General features: G+C 39.9%; 1 protein-coding gene across 1 annotated transcript in view; it reads left to right on the plus strand.

Moving 5' to 3' along the window:
- NEB (nebulin) overlaps window positions 1-22,580 on the plus strand; it is a 274,918-nt gene that overhangs the window by 151,506 nt on the left and 100,832 nt on the right. The window contains exons 66-80 of the mRNA XM_060016820.1: window positions 1,890-2,201; window positions 2,490-2,693; window positions 3,177-3,281; window positions 6,545-6,652; window positions 8,291-8,602; window positions 10,587-10,790; window positions 11,127-11,231; window positions 12,754-12,861; window positions 14,079-14,390; window positions 14,713-14,916; window positions 15,645-15,749; window positions 18,807-18,914; window positions 20,305-20,616; window positions 21,436-21,639; window positions 22,108-22,212. Coding sequence (XP_059872803.1) covers window positions 1,890-2,201; window positions 2,490-2,693; window positions 3,177-3,281; window positions 6,545-6,652; window positions 8,291-8,602; window positions 10,587-10,790; window positions 11,127-11,231; window positions 12,754-12,861; window positions 14,079-14,390; window positions 14,713-14,916; window positions 15,645-15,749; window positions 18,807-18,914; window positions 20,305-20,616; window positions 21,436-21,639; window positions 22,108-22,212 — 2,808 coding nt within the window. The remainder of the gene's footprint in view (window positions 1-1,889; window positions 2,202-2,489; window positions 2,694-3,176; window positions 3,282-6,544; window positions 6,653-8,290; window positions 8,603-10,586; window positions 10,791-11,126; window positions 11,232-12,753; window positions 12,862-14,078; window positions 14,391-14,712; window positions 14,917-15,644; window positions 15,750-18,806; window positions 18,915-20,304; window positions 20,617-21,435; window positions 21,640-22,107; window positions 22,213-22,580) is intronic.

Here is a 22,580-nt window from a genome sequence, read left to right on the forward strand (position 1 = left end):
AGAAATTTAAAAGTAATAAAAAAAGAAAGAAAAAAGAGAGCAACCAAACCAAAAAACAAATCCACCACTTATAACAAGCACTAAAACCAAGAAAAAACGGATAGACAGAATCCTAGGACAAATGGTAAAAACAATGCTCTATAGACAAAATCACACAAAGAAGTGTACACATACACACTTACAAAAAGAGAAAGAGGAAAAAAATATATATAATTGCTCCCAAAGTCCACCGCCTCAATTTTGGGGTGATTCTTTTTCTATTCAGGTATTCCACAGATGCAGGGTACATCAAGTTAATTGTGGAGATTTAATCTGCTGCTCCTGAGCCTGCTGGGAGAGATTTCCCTTTTTCTTCTTCGTTAGCACAGCTCCTGGGGTTCAGCTTTGGATTTGGCCCCGCCTCTGTGTGTAGGTTGCCTGAGGGTGTCTGTTCTTTGCTCAGACAGGACGGGGTTAAAGTAGCAGCTGATCAGGGGCCTCTGGCTCACTCAGGCCAGGGGAGGGAGGGGTACGGATGTGGGGCGAGCCTGTAGCGGCAGAGGGCAGCGTAACGTGGCAACTGTCTGAGGCGAGCCATGTGTTCTCCCGGGGAAGTTGTCCCTGGATCACGGGACCCTGGCAGTGGTGGGCTGCACAGGCTCCCCGGAAGGGAGGTGTGGATAGTGACCTGTGCCCGCACACAGGCTTCTTGGTGGCTTCAGCAGCATCCTTAGCATTTCATGCCCATCTCTGGTGTCCGCACTGATAGCCACGGCTCCTGCCTGTCTTTGGAGCTCATTTAGGCGGTGCTCTGAATTCCCTCACTTCGCGCACCAAAACAATGGTCTGTTGCCTCTTAGGCAGGTCCAGATTTTTTCCGGGACTCCCTCCCAGCTAGCTGTAGTGCACTAGCCCCCTTCAGGCTCCGCTCACGCAGCCAACCCCAGTCCTCTCCCTGAGATCTGACTTCCAAAGCCCGAGCCTCAGCTCCCAGCCCCGACCCGTCCCAGCGGGTGAGAGACAAGCCTCTCAGGCTTGAGTGCTGGTCAGCACCGATCCTCTGTACGGGAATCTCTCCGCTTTGCCCTCTGCACCCCTGTTACCGTGCTCTCCTCTGTGGCTCCAGAGCTTCCCCCCCGCCACCCCCCCGTCTCCACCAGTGAAGGGGCTTCCTGGTTTGTGGAAACTTTTCCTCCTTCACAGCTCCCTCCCAGACGTGCAGGTCCCGTCCCTATTCTTTTGTCTCTGTTTTTTCTTTTTTCTTTTGCCCTACCCAACTACGTGAGGAGTTTCTTGCCTCTTGGGAGGTCTGAGGTCTTCTGCCAGCGTTCAGAAGGTGTTCTGTAGGAGTTGTTGCACATGTAGATACATTTCTGATGTATTTGTGGGGAGGAAGGTGATCTCCACGTCTTACTCCTCCGCCATCTTGAAGGTCTCCCCTCATTTATTTTTAAAATAAGTTTATTTACAATCTGGTGACAACAAAGCTTGTGTAATCTTCAAACAGAGAGCTTCTGAATATATGAGTTCACTTTTCCGGGTCTTAGTTCCTTCATCTTTAACCCGTGCTCCCCGGGGCCCAACGGTGCATGCACAAGGCCACCCGGTGGTGACATGCTGACTGCCACCCCCGTCTAGAGCAGCACCAAGGGCCCTGCGGAGGCCGAACACACGAGGGCGCACACTGGCTGAGCGCAGGACGATGCAGGGTCTGGCCAGGCGCAGGGGCCTATTTTCTTTTTTGTATACATATACAAGCTTTATTTTCTAAATGGTTTACAAGATGCAGACACACATTATTTATATATTCGGGGGGAAACATATTTTTAATGGATAGGAAAATCTGAGCCTACTAATCATTTTATACTAAAAGTTATACTAGGTGACTATCAGTATTTTTCTTCTTCAAGTTCAAATACAAAGAAGATTATCGTAAGCAGCTTGGCCATCACATTGGTGCCCGAGCGATACATGACGACCCAAAGATGATGTGGTCCATGCATGTGGCCAAGATCCAGAGTGACCGGGAGTACAAGAAGGACTTTGAGAAGTGGAAGACCAAGTTCAGCAGCCCAGTGGACATGCTGGGGGTGGTGCTGGCCAAGAAGTGCCAGACCTTGGTCAGTGACATAGACTACAAGAACTACCTGCACCAGTGGACCTGCCTGCCCGACCAGAACGACGTCATGCACGCTCGGCATGCCTATGACCTCCAGAGCGACGTGAGTACTGAGGATCATAATGCCGTGCAAAGGTGGGAAATCAGTGAATTAACACCCCTTGGATAAGTGGCACCAAACTCACCAGCCCCTGCAAGTGGGGCATAACATTTCTTCTTTTCCTGTGAGTGTTAAATGTCAAACCCTCCAGACCGAAAAGGAATATTGTCTGATACCCTGCCTGTCCACCAAACTACGTTTTCAAGAGTGTTCTTACTTTATTTCAGATCCTTCTGATGAAATGTTTTCCCAAACCAGAGATAAATATTTATTGGCTATTTGTATCAACAGAATATGTACAAGGCAGATCTCCAATGGCTGAGAGGCATCGGCTGGGTTCCCATTGGCTCTTTGGATGTGGAACAATGCAAAAGGGCAACTGAAATTTTGAGTGATAAAATCTATCGCCAGCCTCCAGACAAATTCAGGTTTACCAGCGTGACTGATTCTCTGGAACAAGTGTTGGCCAAGAACAACGCCATCACTATGAACAAGGTGAGACTTCAGAGTTCAGAGAACCAAGGTAGGACTCCTAAAGCTAAACCAAAGGAAAAGAAGCATGATCAGGAGAAGAAAGAAATAGAGCAGTGAGCAACAAAAGATATCTGTCTGTTATCTATCTATATCTATCCATATCTGTCTACCTAATGTCTATGTCATTTATATTTTAACATTTACTTCAGTAGTTATTTCGTAGTCCTGATAAAATGGTACATTTTTATGGAAAATCATCTCTGCATAAAAGATATTCTGAATTTCCTTTTGTTAACATACAACTCAGAGTATCAGAAGGCACTCATACATATATGTTCTACTATGAACTGGTTACTTTACTTGAAGATACGTGTAAAATACATAATGTGTATAAAATATGTAACCTTTTGTTATTTCTCTTTATAAAGTTCTTATGGCCTTGAAGTTTCGATTAACAATACACTGAAGTTTTTTCCTGATGACATTTTATATTTTCCTTGCTAGCGTTTATACACGGAAGCCTGGGACAAAGACAAGACCCAGATCCACATCGCACCAGATACACCAGAAATTACGCAGGCAAGAGTGAACAAAATCAACTACAGTCAGGTGGGAGCAGCTGCTAATTCTATGACATTTGCATGGTGTTTCATATTTCAGTTAATCCATTCCATGGTGATGTAATACTAAATGACAACTTTGTAAAGAATGTCTTTTCTTGCTCCGTGTGAATACCAACTCTTTCATTTCTCGCTTACCTAAACATCAGTCTTCAAGTAACACATATTATCATTTCGGAAGAGCAAGTTATAAGAATGAATGATTTAAGCAGTAACCAGAAGATTAATTAGACCTTCCTCTTTTATTAATTTAAGAAATTAGCAATAGACCAAAATACATTTATCTTCTCCTTATGCTACATAGCTGTGCTAAATGTATTTGCCACATATAACTGATTTTTCCTAAATTGTACTTTAGGGTCAAAATTTAAGATTTTTAATGTTAAAGATTTAAGACAAGGATTAAAATCAAAGTACAGGGCTTCCCTGGTGGCGCAGTGGTTGAGAGTCCGCCTGCCGATGCAGGGGACACGGGTTTGTGCCCCGGTCGGGGAAGATCCCACATGCCGCGGAGCGGCTGGGCCCGTGAGCCATGGCCGCTGAGCCTGCGCATCCAGAGCCTGTGCTCCGCAACGGGAGAGGCCACAACAGTGAGAGGCCCGCGTACCGCGAAAAAAAAAACAAAAAAACCCCACAGGACTATCAAATAACACTGAGAGACAGAGAGAGAGAATCTGTCAATATATAAATATATTAGCAAGCCCATTTTCTGTTCACTTTCTGTGAGCATAGAGCCGTGTGCCCCCATATCCGAATCTCAGATGTTTAGGCTGAGAGGTCAGTCTCCTCTAGTGCAGGAGTCCCCGCCCAATAGGTCGTCATCCTGCCTTCGCTTAAGTGTTCTCGGTGACGAGGTGCTTATAAATCACATAAATCAACCTATTTGTTCTGGAAAGTTCCTTTAGAAGATGCTTTTCATGTATTGGGTCAATGGTTTCTCTCTGTAGACCCACATAATCCTCTAAGACCATGCAGAACCAAACTGTGCCAACTCCATAGGCACTGTGTGCCTGCGCTGCCACTTCACCCCAGGTTCTCTTTATAATCCAAGCATCCCAAGCTCCTGGGCATTCCTCACATGACACCCCTGCTGGAATGTGACTCTCAGAACCAAACAAAATCCTGCGAGTGAGGAATGACTAGTGTAGGGTACAGCCGACATTGCATTTCCTCTTCTGGACATTTATCCTCCATTTCTGCACTCTGTGCCTTGGGGCTCCTTGGGGCTATGTCAGTGCTGGTGTGCGTGGGACTTGGGCTCAACCAAAACCCTAAGACAACTTACATGGGCTTAAACTAGGTTTCCTCTATCTTGTATTTATACATTTGGCAACTTAAATCTTAGTTCAAATATTGACATTTATCTCTCTGCATGTTTTTCTTAGAATGAGCCTATTGGTTTAAGCCTGTGGAGATTTTTGTGACTCTAAGATTCTGTCAGATGATGTATTAGTTATTTCTTCCAGCTTTGTGCTACCAGCGAGGAAAATATTGTTTCTTTGACAGCATAAATGAACAGCGTGTTACTCTTCTGCAGAATATAACTGAGAGAATTTAGATTGACTAGCCACCACCTTAAGTCATTTTATTTTTCAGGGGTGCAAACTATAATTTTAATGCTTATATAACTAGCTCTTAATTGTCACCCCAAACTAAAATTGTCAAGTCCCACTCTGAAATCAAAATTAAGTGAATTTTCAGCTAAACCTGCACTATAGGTCCCATAGTGTTACAGGAAAGCGTGTGCTATATGAGCAGATATTTTGAGAGACAAAGGGTCCCTGTAACTAGCCACTCAGCATTTCTGGAACTGTCAACTCTGTCTTTGCTGCAAAAGCTCAGAGATGTTGTATGTTGCCCCTGGTTTGAAGAGGCCCAGGAAGAATGCCTGAACCGATTGCCTAACCCGCCTGGTCTGCTTTCTCTGACTATTCTCTGTCAGTTTAGTTCATTTCTATTGTGTTTCTTTCTCATTTAGGATAGGAAGATACAATGCAAATTTGATGATGTCACTCTTCCTCAAAGATTGTTGTTGGTTTCCCTTTTCCTATAGAATTAAGGATAAAGTTATCTTAGCACCAGGCCTTCATAGCCCGACTCTGATTCTTTTCAGTTCTGTCCTGCCACTTCCTCTGGCACTGCCCGCCCCTGCCCCCCCGCCACCGCCGCTTGACGCTCCTGCACTTTCACTGCCCCGTACTTTGATTCATGGAAGTTCCTCTGCCCTTGACCACCATCTCAGTCTATTGAAACCATATTTATCACTCAGGGTCCAATGCCAAGGTCATGCCCTCTGAGGAAACTTCCTGATTTTCAATTCAGAATAAATTGCTCCTTCTTAGAGCTCGTTCTTTTTTTTTTTTTTTTTTTTTAACATTCAGTCTTTTTTTAAAAAATATTTACTTATTTATGTATCTATTTGGTTGCGTGGGGTCTTAGTTGTGACAGGTGGGCTCTCCAGCCGTGGCTCGTGGGCTCCTTAGTTGCGGCAACCAGGCTCCCCAGCTGCGGCCCCAGGGCTCCTTAGTTGCAGCTTTCTGGCTTCTTAGTAACAGCATGCAGGCTCCCCAGCTGTGGCATGCAAACTCTTAGTTGCGCCATGCATGTGGGATCTAGTTCCCTGACCAGGAATCAAACCCAGACCCCCTGCATTGGGACCGCAGAGTCTTGTCCACTGCGTCACCAGGGAAGTCCCGTGGAGCTCATTCTTAATAATATGGTTAAAGCACCTTTCGTGGTCTGACTTTTTGGCAGCTTGTTCCACAGGTTATCAGTCTTTCCGTCAGTTCTCCCAGAAACCCTGAAGATGGGAGAGGCCTCATATTCATCTTTGTTTCCCAAGTACCAAGCACAGTCATGGCACAGAATCAGTGCAGAATAAATGTGGATCAAATGAGTGTCCCTTCTGTCCACATTTTGCCACCTTAGGCCCATGAGTTTCAGCTTAATTTTTCCAGTTCTTTCCAAAACTGATTCATTGTTATAACTAAAAGTTTTAAAACCATGAATAATATCTGTATATGGTTAATGTAACATAAGTTTTAAAATAAAAAAAACAAAGGTGCCATATTCCATATAGGTATCATGTTTAAGTCTCAACTTCAGCCAAAACCACAGAAAGCTTAGAACTATCAAAAGTGACATTATTACAGGCACCTACCCGTGTAGAACTTGGTGAATTATTTTAGTCGTCTGTCATTTTTGGATATGAATGTCAACCTGTAACTGATTTTGTTTTTTGCCGAAATTTAGAGTCTGTATAAACGCGCCAACGAAGAAGCAAAGAAGAAAGGCTATGACTTGCGAAGTGATGCCATACCGATTGTGGCAGCCAAGGCCTCCAGGGACATCATCAGTGATGTGAGTTGTCAGTTTTACTCCTAGTATGTGGTCAGTCTGAAGTGACATTTTCACTGAACTAAATCTTCTAAAAGAACTTTGCTGGCCCTTTGGAAGTATATCCTGATGTATTTGTGTAGGGTTTTTCAAAAACCTAGTTTTGAGGGAAATGAAAAATTTGATGTTTACAGAAAAGTTTTATAGCCACTAAGTCACAGTATCTTCAGTGAAAGCAGATCCACCAAGAACAGAGAAAGATCCATTCATGTGGAATTTGTTAGAGTGTAACTGCAGGCTTGGAGATGCTTATATAAAAATTGTCACAGTGCTTATAGGAAGTGTGACTCATAAACTTAAGTTCTTCCAGTGAGAATCAGGGCCTAGCTTTATACAGCATTTTAATATACAATATTCAAAAAATGCATATGACACTTGCCATTACAATTCACCCTTGTAAAATCATGAAAAGAAGGCAGTTGATCAGTGCCAGACTAGCCCAAACTTGCACCCTTAACACTAGCTCCTGGCTTGTGGCTTGTGACTCCCAGAATAAAACCATCATCCTTCCTGGTACCTCAGGGAATTCTTGAGGAACAGACCACTGCTCTAAAAATGAAGACCCACTATTTGGGAATATGGTAATATGCTGCTCTTTATTTTGGAAGATCATATTAGTGACTCACTTTAGTTTACGTATGTTGTACCTTTCCTACAAATGGATATATGCCAATAATAATATATAACAAAATAATAATAACCAAGAAGTGTTGAGAAATCTGTGCTAAGAATGTTATATGCATTATGTCACTTATTTTTCATAATTACCCTAGGATGTAAGATTGTGATTATCCCTGTTTTATGGGTTGCTTAAGCAACTTGTCTAAAATCAAACTCTTAGTAGGTGATGGAGTTGAAACTCCAAGCAACCTCATTCCTTCCCACTGTACTATATTGCCTCTGCTGACTCGTTTATACTTTCTCACTCAGTTATCTTTGAGACTAGAAGCATGTATTTTGGATAATTGGCTCGGATTCCAGGACAACGTCTTTGGACATGGAATAATAACAACACTGTTGGTCCATGAGAGATGAGAACCCATGACTTTATTAGGAGCATGCTCTAAGCAACTGGGCTGCTAGGTCAGCTTCCCTAGTATAACCAGTTTCCAAAATGATGCCCCGATTTGCCACCACCACTGAATGCCTGAATCCATTATGAAACAGGAAATTCTCTTCTGTTGCTACTGCAAGTAGTCCTTGACCTTGACTTCATCCTCAAAGGAGCCAGACACTCATTTTACTATTTATTAAACACATCTTGTCACCAAGTGCATCTCTTTTCTGATGTACTTTTAGTGCCTAACCCATTTCTCCAAGTCCCTTGGTCCACATGGCCTCTCCACTGTGTGCATTTGCTGCCCCCGGAACTATTCCTTGTTACCAGGCCATAGGTGATTTGGGGTATACACTACAATTATATGAATTCCATCTATTTTATTACCTCTATAATCTTCTAGGGGAAAGGTGGGATATTGCCTTGAGTTAGTGCTTATTAGCAAAAGTCAACGTACAACAGCGATATAAGCAAGATGATTTTGTACAGGCTTGTGACCTCTACGAGTTTAAAATAAAAATCTAATTTGTGCATTTTCATCTCAGTACAAATACAAAGATGGCTACCGCAAGCAGCTTGGCCACCACATTGGAGCCCGGGACATCAAAGATGACCCGAAGATGATGTGGTCCATGCATGTGGCCAAGATCCAGAGTGACAGGGAGTACAAGAAGGACTTTGAGAAGTGGAAGACCAAGTTCAGCAGCCCAGTGGACATGCTGGGGGTGGTGCAGGCCAAGAAGTGCCAGACCTTGGTCAGTGACGCGGACTACAAGAACTACCTGCACCAGTGGACCTGCCTGCCCGACCAGAACGACGTCATGCACGCTCGGCAGGCCTATGACCTCCAGAGCGATGTGAGTACCACGTCCGTAACAGGGCTGTGTGCGGAAATAACTTGAAGCATATGAACGTTATCCTTTGTAAACAATCCACTGGCCTACTCAAGCTAGGATTTCTTGGTCATCGAATGAGATTTGAATCAGAGTATAGTTTTATTGCTTTATTGTGGATACATTACTAGGCTTTATAAGGAAGTGAAGTTTACCAACTGGACCTGGCCTTATAAAAATAAGACTGGAATTAAGCAGTGTTAGAGTTCAGGGTCCAACACAGGAAGACGTTTTATTTTATTCTTTTAAGGGGGAAAGAAATAACACATTTTTATTTTTAAAAATTACTCAAATTTATTTTTAGCTTCCTTGCAAAACAAATGAGGTTATCATTAGCAGAATACTGCTACAACACTAATCGTTACTCTTACGAAATAAAAGAAGTCACTGTGTCTGGAAGCTGTTGGGTCATTCCATTGACACTTTGGCCTCTCAGCACAGCTCTCTTTGTGGAGAGGTCATGTGGTAATGACAGAACCGGTACCTATTAGAAACAGAGGCAGCATCTCAAATCTGGGTGTGACAAGCACATTTCCTGCAGCATATATTTTATAGACATTTAAAGGAATTATTAAGCATTAGAGGACTTTGGAGAATAACATGAATTAACCATAATTATACATTAAATGGCTGTTCCTAGAAATTGTACAGCCTACCTGTGGAAACGCCCACATTTGTTCTGTAGCTTTCCACAACATGCAGAACCCTGTGTTTTGCAAAGAAAGGCTTTGCCTGCATCTGAAAGGTAGTTAAAAACGGTTAATGTCACCCATAGAATGACAGCATTGACAGACTGCTTGCCTCTGTCTATTTGTCAAGTGCCTTTTTGAGATCACCTCCTTCTCACGGTGACACGGTCTTAATAATGTGGGAAGCATTCGAAAGTTAAGAAGCACTCCAGAGGTGTTAAATGTTATTGTTTTCATTCTTGCTGTTGTTATTTAAGGGGCAATAACTAGTCAGCATAAGGCGGTTCCAATAGGCTTTTAGTCTAGACAGTAAAATAGCTGTCTGTATGCTGTACTTAACTGCCGTTACAGGTAAAATCCTTCAAATGATCTGGGCAAAGGTCCAATGCCACCGTTGTGAAGTAGTTATGAATGCCTAATAAGTACACAAGAGTCTTTAGCAGAAAAAATGACTTGAAGTGTTAAATAAAGATATGGAAAGACAATTCTGGAAAGGAGTTTGTGCTTCGCAGCCTGAGGATTTGGTGGGGAAGAGACAGGTTCTGGACCAATAAAGATGGTCATTTATTGTCCTGAATCTTGGACAGTGTTGAAGTAGTCAAAGGTCTGCCTCAGGGCTTCAGAGGTTCTATGTCATTATTATATTTTAACTTCTCTTTTTTGTTGTGAAACCAAGAGCTTTACAGATATTTTGAAATATAAGAAAAAATACACAGAAAGCAGTAAGAATCCAACATAATCCAACCACTGAAAAAGCCCACTCCTGCTCATGTAATTTATATACAGATTGTTTTATGTGCTATTTTTTCGTTATTGTTACATTAATGACATTTCTACCAATCATTGATATTCTTTAAAATGTGGCTTTTAATGGCTGCAGAGTGTTTCATTTGACTGGACCTAATATTTATTTACTGACAGCCTGTAGGTCGACATATGTGTGGTTTCTCTCACTTTGGGTTGGCATTCTTTTCCTGTGTACACGAGCAGTGAACATCCACTGAACTGGCTGACAGAAGATATTCATTTGGATTCCTCCTGTCCTAACCACCTGAAATATTCTATCATTTTTTGGTTACATTTTTGGCTCGTTTTTGAACATACTTCCTCTGTTAGTCTGCCTAACACAGGGAGCCAGTTTTCTACGAAACCAACAAGAGCAACAACCAGAATTGTAACTTTACTATCGATTCTATTTGCACGTTGACCCTAAATCTTTCAGTCTTACTGAAGAGTTCCTGCCTTTTTCCTCCTCACAGAACGTTTACAAGTCTGATCTCCAGTGGTTGAGGGGCATTGGCTGGGTCCCCATTGGGTCTGTGGATGTGGTCAAATGCAAGAGAGCTGCAGAGATACTGAGTGACAACATCTACCGCCAGAGTCCAGACAAGCTGAAGTTTACCAGTGTGGCTGATTCTCTGGAACAGGTGCTGGCCAAGAACAATGCCATCAACATGAACAAGGTGAGCCCCAGCTGCCTCAAGCTTCTTCAAGATGCCAAAAGAGGTTTTTAGACTTTAGTGACTAGTGGAGTTAAAATTATCCATGCAGGTGTGGGGTCACGTTTACCTCCTAAATGATGTACTTGAAATCCTCTAAGTACTTTCTATTATCCCTAGTTGTAACCCTGGTAACTATCATTAAGACAAACCTCCAGCTGAATACCTTAAATCCTAGTGTGGTTAATTTTCCTAATTAGATCAGTAACATTCCTGCTTTAATTGGCTTTTTGTAATTCCTATTTCAAATGGTTTTCTTTTTTTTTTCAAATGGTTTTCTATCAACATATTCTTTGATAGCACTTATACACAGAGGCCTGGGACAAAGACAAGACTCAAGTTCATATAATGCCTGATACCCCGGAGATCACGTTGGCGAGGCAGAACAAGCTCAACTACAGTGCGGTAGGGGCAAAATCCTGGGGGACCACGCTTGTTTTGTTGCTATTGTTGTTGTTATTGTTTGTCTTCTACACTTTTGTGGATATTCTCAGACCTCAGCTATCATGGTACGTGCAGCTCTGCGATATGAACACTCAGGCCATCCAACCTTTCATCTGTGGGTTGAATATCATACGCTATAGGATTCCAGGGGCAAACTGAAGTCACATTATCTTTTCCATTTATGGTCTTTACCAGTGTGGGTCAGTGGAACTGAGGAGTATTTTTGGCATTTCCAAGGCGTAGGATAACCAGATATAATACTAGCTCATTATTTATATGAAACCATTATTTGTTATTTATCTGAAATTCAAGTTCAGCTGGGCATGCTATCTTTTTATTTGCTAAATCTGGCAACCCTACCAAGGGGACCTCTAATAATATGCACCTCTTTCCCACCTGGATCCTGAATAAAATTGAGAAGTAAAACAAAGGAGTGGAACTAGAAGTCAAAATCTCACATCTCTTACTACTAAAGTTAGGTTCAAGTACACATTTGTATGAGAGCCAAACAAACCTGCTAAGTGAACCCCAGAATTAGGTTCCCCATCCAGGCACAGGCCACACTGGAGCAGGACAATCAGCTCTACCTCCCTCAGGGGAGAGTCCTGCTTCGCACAGAGAAGCAGAGGAGGGCACTGGGCATGTTCCTAGAGGGAGGAGGTCAGAGCTGAGCTGGGCATGCCCTGCTATCCCATCCCTACCAGTTAGATACATCAGGAAATCACTGCACCTCTCCAGGGTAAAGAGAGTAAAGGGGCAGAGATGAAATAATCGAGCTCCTTTTATAGAAAGAGAACCTCAGGCATGGGGAAAAAGTGCTCTCCATTAACAATACTGATTACTATTTTTTTTAAGTAAAATGCAGTTTTATAGGTGAATGCTTTACTGATATGATCCAGCCAAAAATTAGAATCATAAAGTTGTGATTATAGTCAAGTTAACTATGTTTTAAATTGTACTTTAATTTTTTTCTCATTTGTTTTTTTAAACATCATAAGATATTACATGATTTTCAAAAATGTTTAAGTGATAAAGAACTAGGTAAAAGTATATAAATATATATTTTATATACAAATGAATAATATTAAACACATTGTTCTGCAATTTTTTCATTTAGAAATACGTATAGATTGATGCTTTGCCTATCAATCTATATTACATTAACATTAACATAGATTATATTTACATTAATATTATGTTATGCATAATGTATTATAATCTACATATTATATATATTAATCTATAGTGATATAAATAATAGATTACTCTATCAATCTATGTTAATGCTCATTGATATATTTCATTTGTTTCTAATGCTACATAGTTTTTTTTGGTAAAATATAATTTATTTACTTCCCAATATTGCTAGAAAGTTAGATTGTTTCTGGAGCCTATCCTTTTTTAAATTTTGTGATATGTCACCTGTTAGACTCCAAATTGTTGCTATCAAAACTTTGCTTTAAGTCTGACTTTGCTTCTATAGGCTCTGTATAAACTCGCCAATGAAGAAGCAAAGAAGAAAGGCTATGACTTGCGAAGCGATGCCATCCCGATCGTGGCAGCCAAGGCCTCCAGGGACATCATCAGTGATGTGAGTATCAACACTCCACATATGTACATGGCTGGATGGGGGTGGGACAGAATCAGTATTACAACAGCAAGATACATCCTGGTGCCAGTTAAAGCACATTTACTGTGCTTTAAATGAAATGTTTTTCATTTCAGAAGAGGTTTAATAATTTAACTCCAAAAGATTTTAATATTCAGGTCCCATATGCAGAGGGGGTATCCTAAACTTCAGTTAAAAAATGGAATTTGAATCTACATTTGTTTATATCTGTAACTATAAGGCATTCATCTGCATATTTTGAGCACATAGAAATAAGAAAATGACAGAAGAGTTGGGGAAAAAGCTTGGGTACGTGTATTGGTTCAGCATAAGAAAAAGATCTGGTACAGCCAGGTTCAGGAAAATTCACCCTTCCCCAAACCTGCTCTGGATTCTTGCCAACCCTTTCTTTGAAAAATTGCCTTAAGTGCTTCCTTTGAGTTCTTTTTAAATGAAAAAAGAAAAAAAAAGTTTTATAACAACCAAAACCAACAAAATAGCCTGATTTCTCTTTCCACTGTCTCCGAAAGAAGTTCCTTTGGTAGAGAATTCAGACTTCAGTAAATATATGCTAGGATTTGTGTAATTTTGTTGCCTGAAGTGGAGAGAAGCTAATCCAGAGTCAGCTCTTACCATCGCCAACAACAAAACACTTTCTTATAGTTATATAATCTGTTTTTTCTCCTCGCGGAATCCCAACAGACCTCACCCAAATTTGGTGTCCAGTAGAGCCGGTATACAGGATGGAAATGCAAGCCAGTCTATTTCAGGAGTCCTGTGAAAGTTAGCAGAGCCAGATGTGGGAGAGACGGGATGGGCAGGGGAGTGAAAAGTTTCCTCTGAACTCAGGAGTTGTTCTAAAAATCATGTGTAAAACTTCTGGGTTAATGATTTCACTGGCCCCAAAAAGATTAAAAAAATGGCAGTTTACAACTCCAACTGATTCTGAAAAAGTGCTGCTGCCTTTATTTCCAGAGACTTAGTGTCTGCAAAGCACAGAACTATGAAGTTTGGCCTGCTCCCCATTAGAGTATTGCTGTGAAGTCTCATCAGAGTTTAGGATGAGGAGATAAGTTGATATTCAGATGATTTATTTCTCTGCAAGAATTACCAATTTTAAAATAATGAAGTTTTATATTAATAAGACTTTTAGCCCTTTTCATTCATTTTTATTTTTAAAATGACTACTGTTATTTCAGTATAAATACAAAGATGGTTACCGCAAGCAGCTTGGCCACCACATTGGAGCCCGGGACATCAAAGATGACCCGAAGATGATGTGGTCCATGCATGTGGCCAAGATCCAGAGTGACCGGGAGTATAAGAAGGACTTTGAGAAGTGGAAGACCAAGTTCAGCAGCCCAGTGGACATGCTGGGGGTGGTGCAGGCCAAGAAGTGCCAGACCTTGGTCAGTGACGCGGACTACAAGAACTACCTGCACCAGTGGACCTGCCTGCCCGACCAGAATGACGTCATGCACGCTCGGCAGGCCTATGACCTCCAGAGCGACGTGAGTACTGAGACTCCTTAAACACCACTGTTGACCATGCTCATGACGATAATACATAGTAATATGCAGATAATGGCCTAGGATTAGGTAAAGCCCTCAGGAAAAAAATAACGTTTTTTCCTCTCCACCTTTAATTTACTGTGCCTTACTTTTCTTTTAGAGAGAACATAATACCATGAACTATATCCAATTGGGCTTCATATTTTACAAGACATAGACATGAAGTTTGCCTATCCACTTTTTCCAGTCCTTTTCATTCATTTTTGAAATCAGGAGTCCTAACAGCTTCAGTAATTCTTGCTTTTGTGTTTGGTCTCACCAGAACATTTATAAATCAGATCTCCAGTGGATGAGAGGCATTGGCTGGGTCCCCATTGGGTCTGTGGATGTGGTCAAGTGCAAGAGAGCTGCAGAGATACTGAGTGACAACATCTACCGCCAGAGTCCAGACAAGCTGAAGTTTACCAGTGTGGCTGATTCTCTGGAACAGGTGCTGGCCAAGAACAACGCCATCAACATGAACAAGGTGAGCCCCCAATGTGGGGGAAAATAAAACAGGGCTGTATGTCCTTGAGAATATCTGTTACTAATTAAGTTAGTCCTTTTGTTTGTTTTATCTAGTTGCCATCCTGTGTATGGTGATTTGATTGAGTTCTGTATTGGGATTCCCCAAGTATATGTGGGAATTTCTGCTTTGACATCTCTTGTGAAATAGAGTTAGGAGTAGGACAGCTGTTTGGTGTTTAAATTGTTTTAAGTCTATAACAGTTATACATGTTTGGTATCAAGGTTTCTTTCTCGTTGGGTACTTATCTAAGTAAGTATAGAACAAACAAGTCAGGTGCAAATCTTCATAACCTTTATCAAAAAGAAATCTAGAGATGGCATATCCAGGTAAATTTGCAGTTAATAAACAGACAAACAGACGAAATCATGGGAAGAATTTGTTGATACAGCCTCAGTACATATGGACGTGTATACATGCTTGGAAAATACTTGCTTTTAATTTAATTGGAGTGGAGGTGATCTTGTAATGAAACACACACACATTTTCTTTTCATATCTTAGTCTACACTTATATTTAGTGACAATAATATCTTGTAACATCAAAGAGATTGAAGAATGTTGATATACAGCAGACAGCCCAGATAGTCAGAAGGCTGGCTTTCAACTTTGTCATGATCTCTAAGTTGGAAACCTCTGTTTACAGCAAACATTGTTGTTCTAATTCATTAACCTTTTTATCCTTCACAGCGCTTATACACAGAAGCCTGGGACAAAGACAAGACCCAAATCCACATGATGCCTGATACACCTGAAATTATGTTGGCGAGACAAAATAAAATAAATTATAGTGGGGTAAGACCATTTGTTTTGACCTGGCCACGTTATTTTGCTGATGTAGTAGAAAGGTCAGAATTATGGATTTAATTCTCATGTTGACCAATTATTTATTTATTTTTGCCATAACCTACCCTGAATATATGTATCATTATATTCAAGAATAGTTACAGAAAAAATTAACACAACATTGTAAATCAACTATACTTCAATTAAAAAAATACATAGGGAAATGGATAAATACAAAAATATCTCCATGTCAGGAGCGGGGTGAAACTCTCAAAGTCAACTATTAATGATAGAATCATATTGTAATTTTAATTAAAAAATAATTATTGCTATTTATCAGATTAGTACTTACTTCAAAATTTGTTCTATGAGTTTTTCTTTAGTTACCTCATCTGTAAAATGAGATAAAAATGTCTATCGAAGAATTTTTGTGGTGGCTCAATGGGGTAGTGTATATAATATGCCCAGTGTAGAGCCTGGCATACAGTAGCTGCTTAATAAACTTTAATTTCTTCCCTTTACGCTCAAGTCACCGTGAAGATTAGATTTATTTAATATGCTCAAAATAACTTCAGTTTATTTACAAGAACAGAAATAAAAATTCTTAAATTCATCCATCTCAAAATTGCCTGAGGACAATTAAGAAAACATTTTTTTTTACATACTATCTCCAGCCCCACTAAACTTGCCATCACAAATCTTTGCAGAATAGAAGTACTGCCGCAGAAAAAGCTTCTTGCCCAATTGTTCTTGCCAAAGTCAAGACTTATCTGGTTCATTCAAGATGAATATTGATTTCTTACATGTTGTTTTGTGTCTTCATTAAACAAAAAAAAGGCAGACTTCCCTTTAGTTTGAGAACATTGGAAATTTTAAATACTCATTTTCAAGACTTGACCATATTATTATTTTACCCATTAATTACTTTTGCCTATCATAATGTAGCCCTAAAGAAGAGGCATGACAAGTGAAATGAAGAGGAGACAATTTCCTTTTGTCTAGCGTTATAAAACAGACCCAAGGACAAGCCTGATCACGAGGATTTGATTGACCTTGGCTTCAGTCATTTTTGAATGAACGATTTTTCTCTTGGCCACAGGGCTTCTCTGTTGGACTATCTTTTCCCAGACATTCTGCCTCACCCCAGGCAGATGAAGTTAGTTTCTATCCCAAAGGGATAATGCTTTTAAGCCTCTCCCTTTTGATAAAATTAGGTCAGATGAGGTAGGGTATTTTCTTTTCAGACTGCTGAGAGGAAATTGGGCTATTTTTTTAATTTCTAAAATTTTCATCTGGATTTATTTCTTTAAAATTGCATGATTATGTTAATTCCCTAAAGACTGTCTCCTGAAGATTAGATTTCAAAACGGCCCACCTGAATTTCTTCTCAACCCGTTACGAATGGTACCTTCATTCCGTACTTAGCTCAGTAAAGTTTAACAAAACAAAGTAACTATATCTTATTTTTTTTCTCTTAAACTCTCATCTACCTATTCTAGTTCTCTTGGATAAATAACGTACCAAACATTCTTTAAAACGTAGCCTTGATGATAATAAAAGTGTTTTCTTTGAAGCCGTGCATCTTTTTCTAATGTTGAAAGAATGAAAAAATTTTGTTTGGCCTGAAGCCGGAAGGTGATTCAAGCACATTTTTTCCCACTTATACATAAGGATAAACTTGAGAATTTATTCTTTAAAGGAAAAATATAAAGTATAAGAGTATTTGACTCTAGTTACAAAATGAATATTTCTAGAAAATTTTTTTAAATTAATTAATTTATTTGTGGCTGCATTGGGTCTTCATTGCTGTGCTCAGGCTTTCTCTAGTTGCAGTGAGCAGGGGCTATTCTTTGTTGCAGCGTGAGGGCTTCTTATTGCAGTGGCTTCTCTTGTTGCAGAGCACAGGCTCTAGGCATGAGGGCTTCCGTAGTTGTGGCACATGGACTCAGTAGTTGTGGCTCGCAGGCTCTAGAGCGTAGGCTCAGTAGTTGTGGCACACAGGGCTTATTTGCTCCGCAGCATGTGGGATCTTCCTGGACCAGGGCTCAAACCTGTGTCCCCTGCATCGGCAGGCGGATTCTTAACCACTGAACTGCCAGGGAAGTCCCTAGAAATTTTTAAGAAGAACAAATGCCCTTGGGACTTTATCTCAAATACATTAAATTTATTCTTATTTACTTTAGCTTTACCTTGTAAAATCTCAACATGAAAAAAATGTGAATTGTCACACGTTAATAATCTACATTAAAAACATTTAAGGACATCCTTCTCAGACTCTAAATTCATTTAAAAATTATTAATAACAAAGCACTAAATTCTTGTAATGGTTCACAAGCAAAAAAGACTGAATACTACTGGTATAGATGATTTGTTTAATGCCATGGTTTTCAAGCTGTGTTCCCATGGAATACCTGTGTTCCACCTTCTGTGTGCATCTGTCCTGCCACAGAAACTGAACAGTGGGTATGTCCCAATTCATAAAGAAATTATTATAATTTCATCAATTTTGTCCTTTTGTCTCATAAATATCTGGTATCTGCTATCCCTCTGTCTGCTAGCAATTTCTGGCAATCGACAAAATGAATAGAGAGCAAATCAATATTAACAAAGATGTTCAGAAACAATGGATTATCCTCCGTTTAGCACTGTTTGAATACAGGTACATGCTCATGATGGTAGTGTTGTTGTTATATAATCATATTCTCTGCTAGTAAAATTGGTCCTAATTCAAATTTGCAGTTAAATAAAGTCATTTCTTGGTTATTTCATGAAAAGAATAAGTGCTGAGCCATCCAAGCACATTTCAGAGTTAATGACTTAATGTGTAAAATCTAGAAGGATTTATCCAAGGAAAAGTTGTGTTAGACCTGCTGAAAGTAAAATTTCAAGTTAAATAAATAGCTTGTATATGTAGGAAGTAAAAGGAAGAAAGAGACTTTTTTTTTTAATTTATTTAAGGCTAAACATACTAGTGTTCTGCATCCAAAAGTAGTCTTCCTTTGACAGAAATACATTTTTAGCGTGAAAGTGAGCACTGTATCTAAAAGCTACTACTTCTTCCTTCAGAACCTCTATCGCCAGGCCATGGAAGAAGCCAAGAAAGAAGGCTATGACTTAAGAAGTGACGCCATTCCCATCGTAGCTGCCAAGGCCTCCCGGGATATTGCCAGTGATGTAAGAGTTGATCACATCCTTACGTTTGTTACCAACAGGCCAGCCACCTGCATAGGGAATCACACTCTTGGGACACAGCTGGAAGTCTCTGTAGTCATCATCCATCTTAACTGCCTTCATTGCACAGGCAGATAAATTGAGGCTTTGAGACAGTAGGTAACCTGCCCAAGATTACAAGTTTCATAGAGACACACTGGGATATGGTTCCTTTGTTGCTCATCTTTTGGTCTTTGCTTAGTAAGACTGAGTGCCTTGGTCAAAGTTAAATGGACATATGTTGAGCTACTCATGAAACCTCATGAGCTCTCCTCAGGCTACACTCAAGGCAAAGATGCCAATAAAGAAGCAAGCTTAATTGAGTTCCCCATGACTTGAGGAAGGACATAGGATAGCAAAAAAGTTAAACGTCTCTGCTATGGGGCCCACAAAAATCAACATTCCTTTACCCTAAAAATTAATACATCAGGTTCCTGGACAACTTAAATATTAAGAGTAAATATTAAGAGTAGCAAAATTGTCCATTTTGATAGGTTTTTCTTTTAAATCATAATAAAAATACATAACAAAATTCACTATCTTTACCATTTTCAGTATATAATCTAGTATAATTAAGTATATTTACGCTATTGTACAACAGACATCCAGAACTTTTTCATCTTGCAAAACTGAAACGCTATGCTCATTATCAACAAAAATTATCCATTTTAAAACTACTTCCAGTTTATTTGTGCAGAGGACAAATTATTTCTCAGAACGCCTTAAAAAAAAGAAAATTAATGAGCCATGTAAACAATTCCCTCCAATATGTTCTCACTTGGGTCCACTCACATGACCAACTTCTGAGAAACTGCTTGTCACTGTAATTGAGCTCATTCAGTGTTCAGTTTTTGTTTTCGTTTTTGGTTTTGGTTTTTTTTGCGGTACGCGGGCCTCTCACTGTCGCGGACTCTCCCGCCGCGGAGCACAGGCTCCGGACGCGCAGGCCCAGCGGCCATGGCCCACGGGCCCAGCCACTCCGCGGCATGTGGGATCCTCCCGGACCAGGGCACGAACCCGTGTCCCCTGCATCAGCAGGCGGACTCTCAACCACTGCGCCACCAGGGAAGCCCAGTGTTCACTTTTTTATCACTTTTTTTGTGATTAAAACACCTAATTTTCTAGCATAATATAAAGGAATCAATGTGGAGTTATTCTCTATAGAGGTGTGGAAATGAGTACCGTATCTTTTTTTTTGGGTGAAAGCATGCCCCAGTGTGTAGCATCACAGCATCATGTTTGATGAAATTCCCCTGATGTCTTGAGGATTTCATAGAAAAGCATCACCACAGCGAGAGCAACTGGGACCAGCCCTTGCCACTTCCTCCTCATTTACTGGGTTCTTTTCTTTCAGTACAAATACAAAGAAACTTATCGTAAGCAGTTGGGTCACCATATTGGTGCCCGGATGATACATGATGACCCCAAGATGATGTGGTCCCTCCACATTGCCAAAATGCAGAGTGACCGTGAGTACAAGAAAGATTTTGAAAAATATAAGACCAGGTTCAGCAGCCCAGTGGACACGCTTGGTATCGTTTTGGCCAAGAAATGTCAGACCTTGGTCAGTGATGTGGACTATAAACATCCTCTGCATGAGTGGACCTGCCTGCCTGACCAGAATGATGTCATCCATGCTCGGAAAGCTTATGACCTCCAGAGTGATGTGAGTACCCCCAATGCTGCTTCTGCATACTAGTGTTAACAATAATAATAATAACAACAGCAACAATAATACTAGTGCAATAATAATAATACAGTTAGCATGCCCTATTGAGAGTAAAATAAAATAATTAGGATATATCTCATATTATTATCTCTAGAACACCGCATTACACACTTCATATTTTGTGATTTTGAAGATGAAAATAAAGGCAAGAGTTTTTTTAAAATCTCCCATCATAAAAAAAAAAGTGTAGGTATGGTGATCATTTCGCCATATACACACATACTGAATCATGATATTGTACACCTGAAACTAGTATATGTCAATTATATCTCAATTAAAAATGCAAATCAAGAGCGTGATTTGTAAAACTTAACATTACTATGTGTTGAAACTCACAACTAGAGTTGAATTTCACCTCCTTTCCCTTTAAAAAAAAAAAAGGCAAAAGTTTTTGTGACTGCAACACTTACACAGCATTGGTCTAAGTATGCAGTCTTTTGGGGAGCTATTAGAACACATTTTCCAAAGCTAAAGAAACTCTGCTCTTGTGTAAAAAGTCTTGTAATACCCTCAAGGGCAGGACTGTGTTTTTACTTTTCAAAAAAGATCTTTCATCATTCCTAGTACAATCCTCTGTGCCAAAAAATGCTTAGGAAAAAAATGTACTCAGGATTCAATAATGCTTCTGAATGAGTGATTGTGATGGCAGCTTTACCTGCTCATCAGTGCTTTTGTGTTTCTCTAGTATGATCCATTTTGTGACTGTGAATCTGAACAATTAATTAATAAAAGTGTTTCTTGTTGGTTGATTTGAAGAATTTGTATAAGTCAGACCTTGAATGGATGAAAGGCATTGGCTGGGTTCCAATTGGCTCCGTGGAAATAGTTAAAGCCAAGAGGGCCGGAGAGATACTGAGTGATAACATCTACCGCCAGCGTCCAGACACACTGAAATTTACCAGCATAACTGACTCCCTGGAGCAGGTGCTGGCCAAGAACAACGCTATAAACATGAGTAAGGTGAGTCTTCACTCCTCACCATTGGGTATGGGAATTTACCATAGAATGAAGTAAAAATTCTGACATGTTACTACATTTTAAAGATTCCTATAGGATTTACAATACCTTTTAAAATGATTTTCCCATTATAACACCATAGTTACTTAGTAATACTTCAGAATAGTAAACTGATGTTAAAAATACCATATGCTGTAATTATTTCACAATTATAGATATTAAATTCTGCAACTCAATTATACTTTTCAGAACTGTTAAAAAATTTTAATAAGAAACAGTAAAAACTCTGAGTCAATGAAAAAGTGAGCTAAATACTCTTGGAAATAGTAATTTATCTACATGAAAGGTAGGAATTTATGCAACTTTAGTAATTTTATTTCTACTTTGTACAGAAGAGAGGTGACTGGCACATAATCAAAAGAAAAACTGTCTGTGAACTCCAAAATAATTTTTCTCATTTTTTTTTCATAGCACTTATATACTGAAGCCTGGGACAATGATAAGAAAACAATCCATGTCATGCCTGATACACCAGAAATCATGCTAGCCAAACTCAACCGAATAAACTACAGTAATGTGAGTAAACTACTGATCATACCATGAAGAGAAAGGCAAAAATGAACTATTGTAATAATATCCTTAGTGAAACCTTTTGACTAATTTATTGTACATTCTCCAGAACAACACTGTCAATAAAAGAGATAGTTCTCCCTTGATTCAAGAGATAGTTTTCCCTTGATTCAATTTTGGTCTCTGTGGTAGGTCCACAAAGTAGACTAGCCTTTTATGAAGATGATACCAGAGAATGAAATGATTTTGGGGAAGTATCCCAATAGGGAATATACTCTTAAAGCCTTCCCCTACAGGTCAGTGTGCTTATCAAGTCATTATTTTATTCAACAACTATTTAGCAGGTAGTCACTAGGTTAAAACAGTGAGTTACC

The sequence above is a fragment of the Delphinus delphis genome, chromosome 7 (genome assembly GCF_949987515.2).
Source record: "Delphinus delphis chromosome 7, mDelDel1.2, whole genome shotgun sequence".
In the NCBI taxonomy this organism is placed as follows: Eukaryota; Metazoa; Chordata; class Mammalia; order Artiodactyla; family Delphinidae; genus Delphinus; species Delphinus delphis.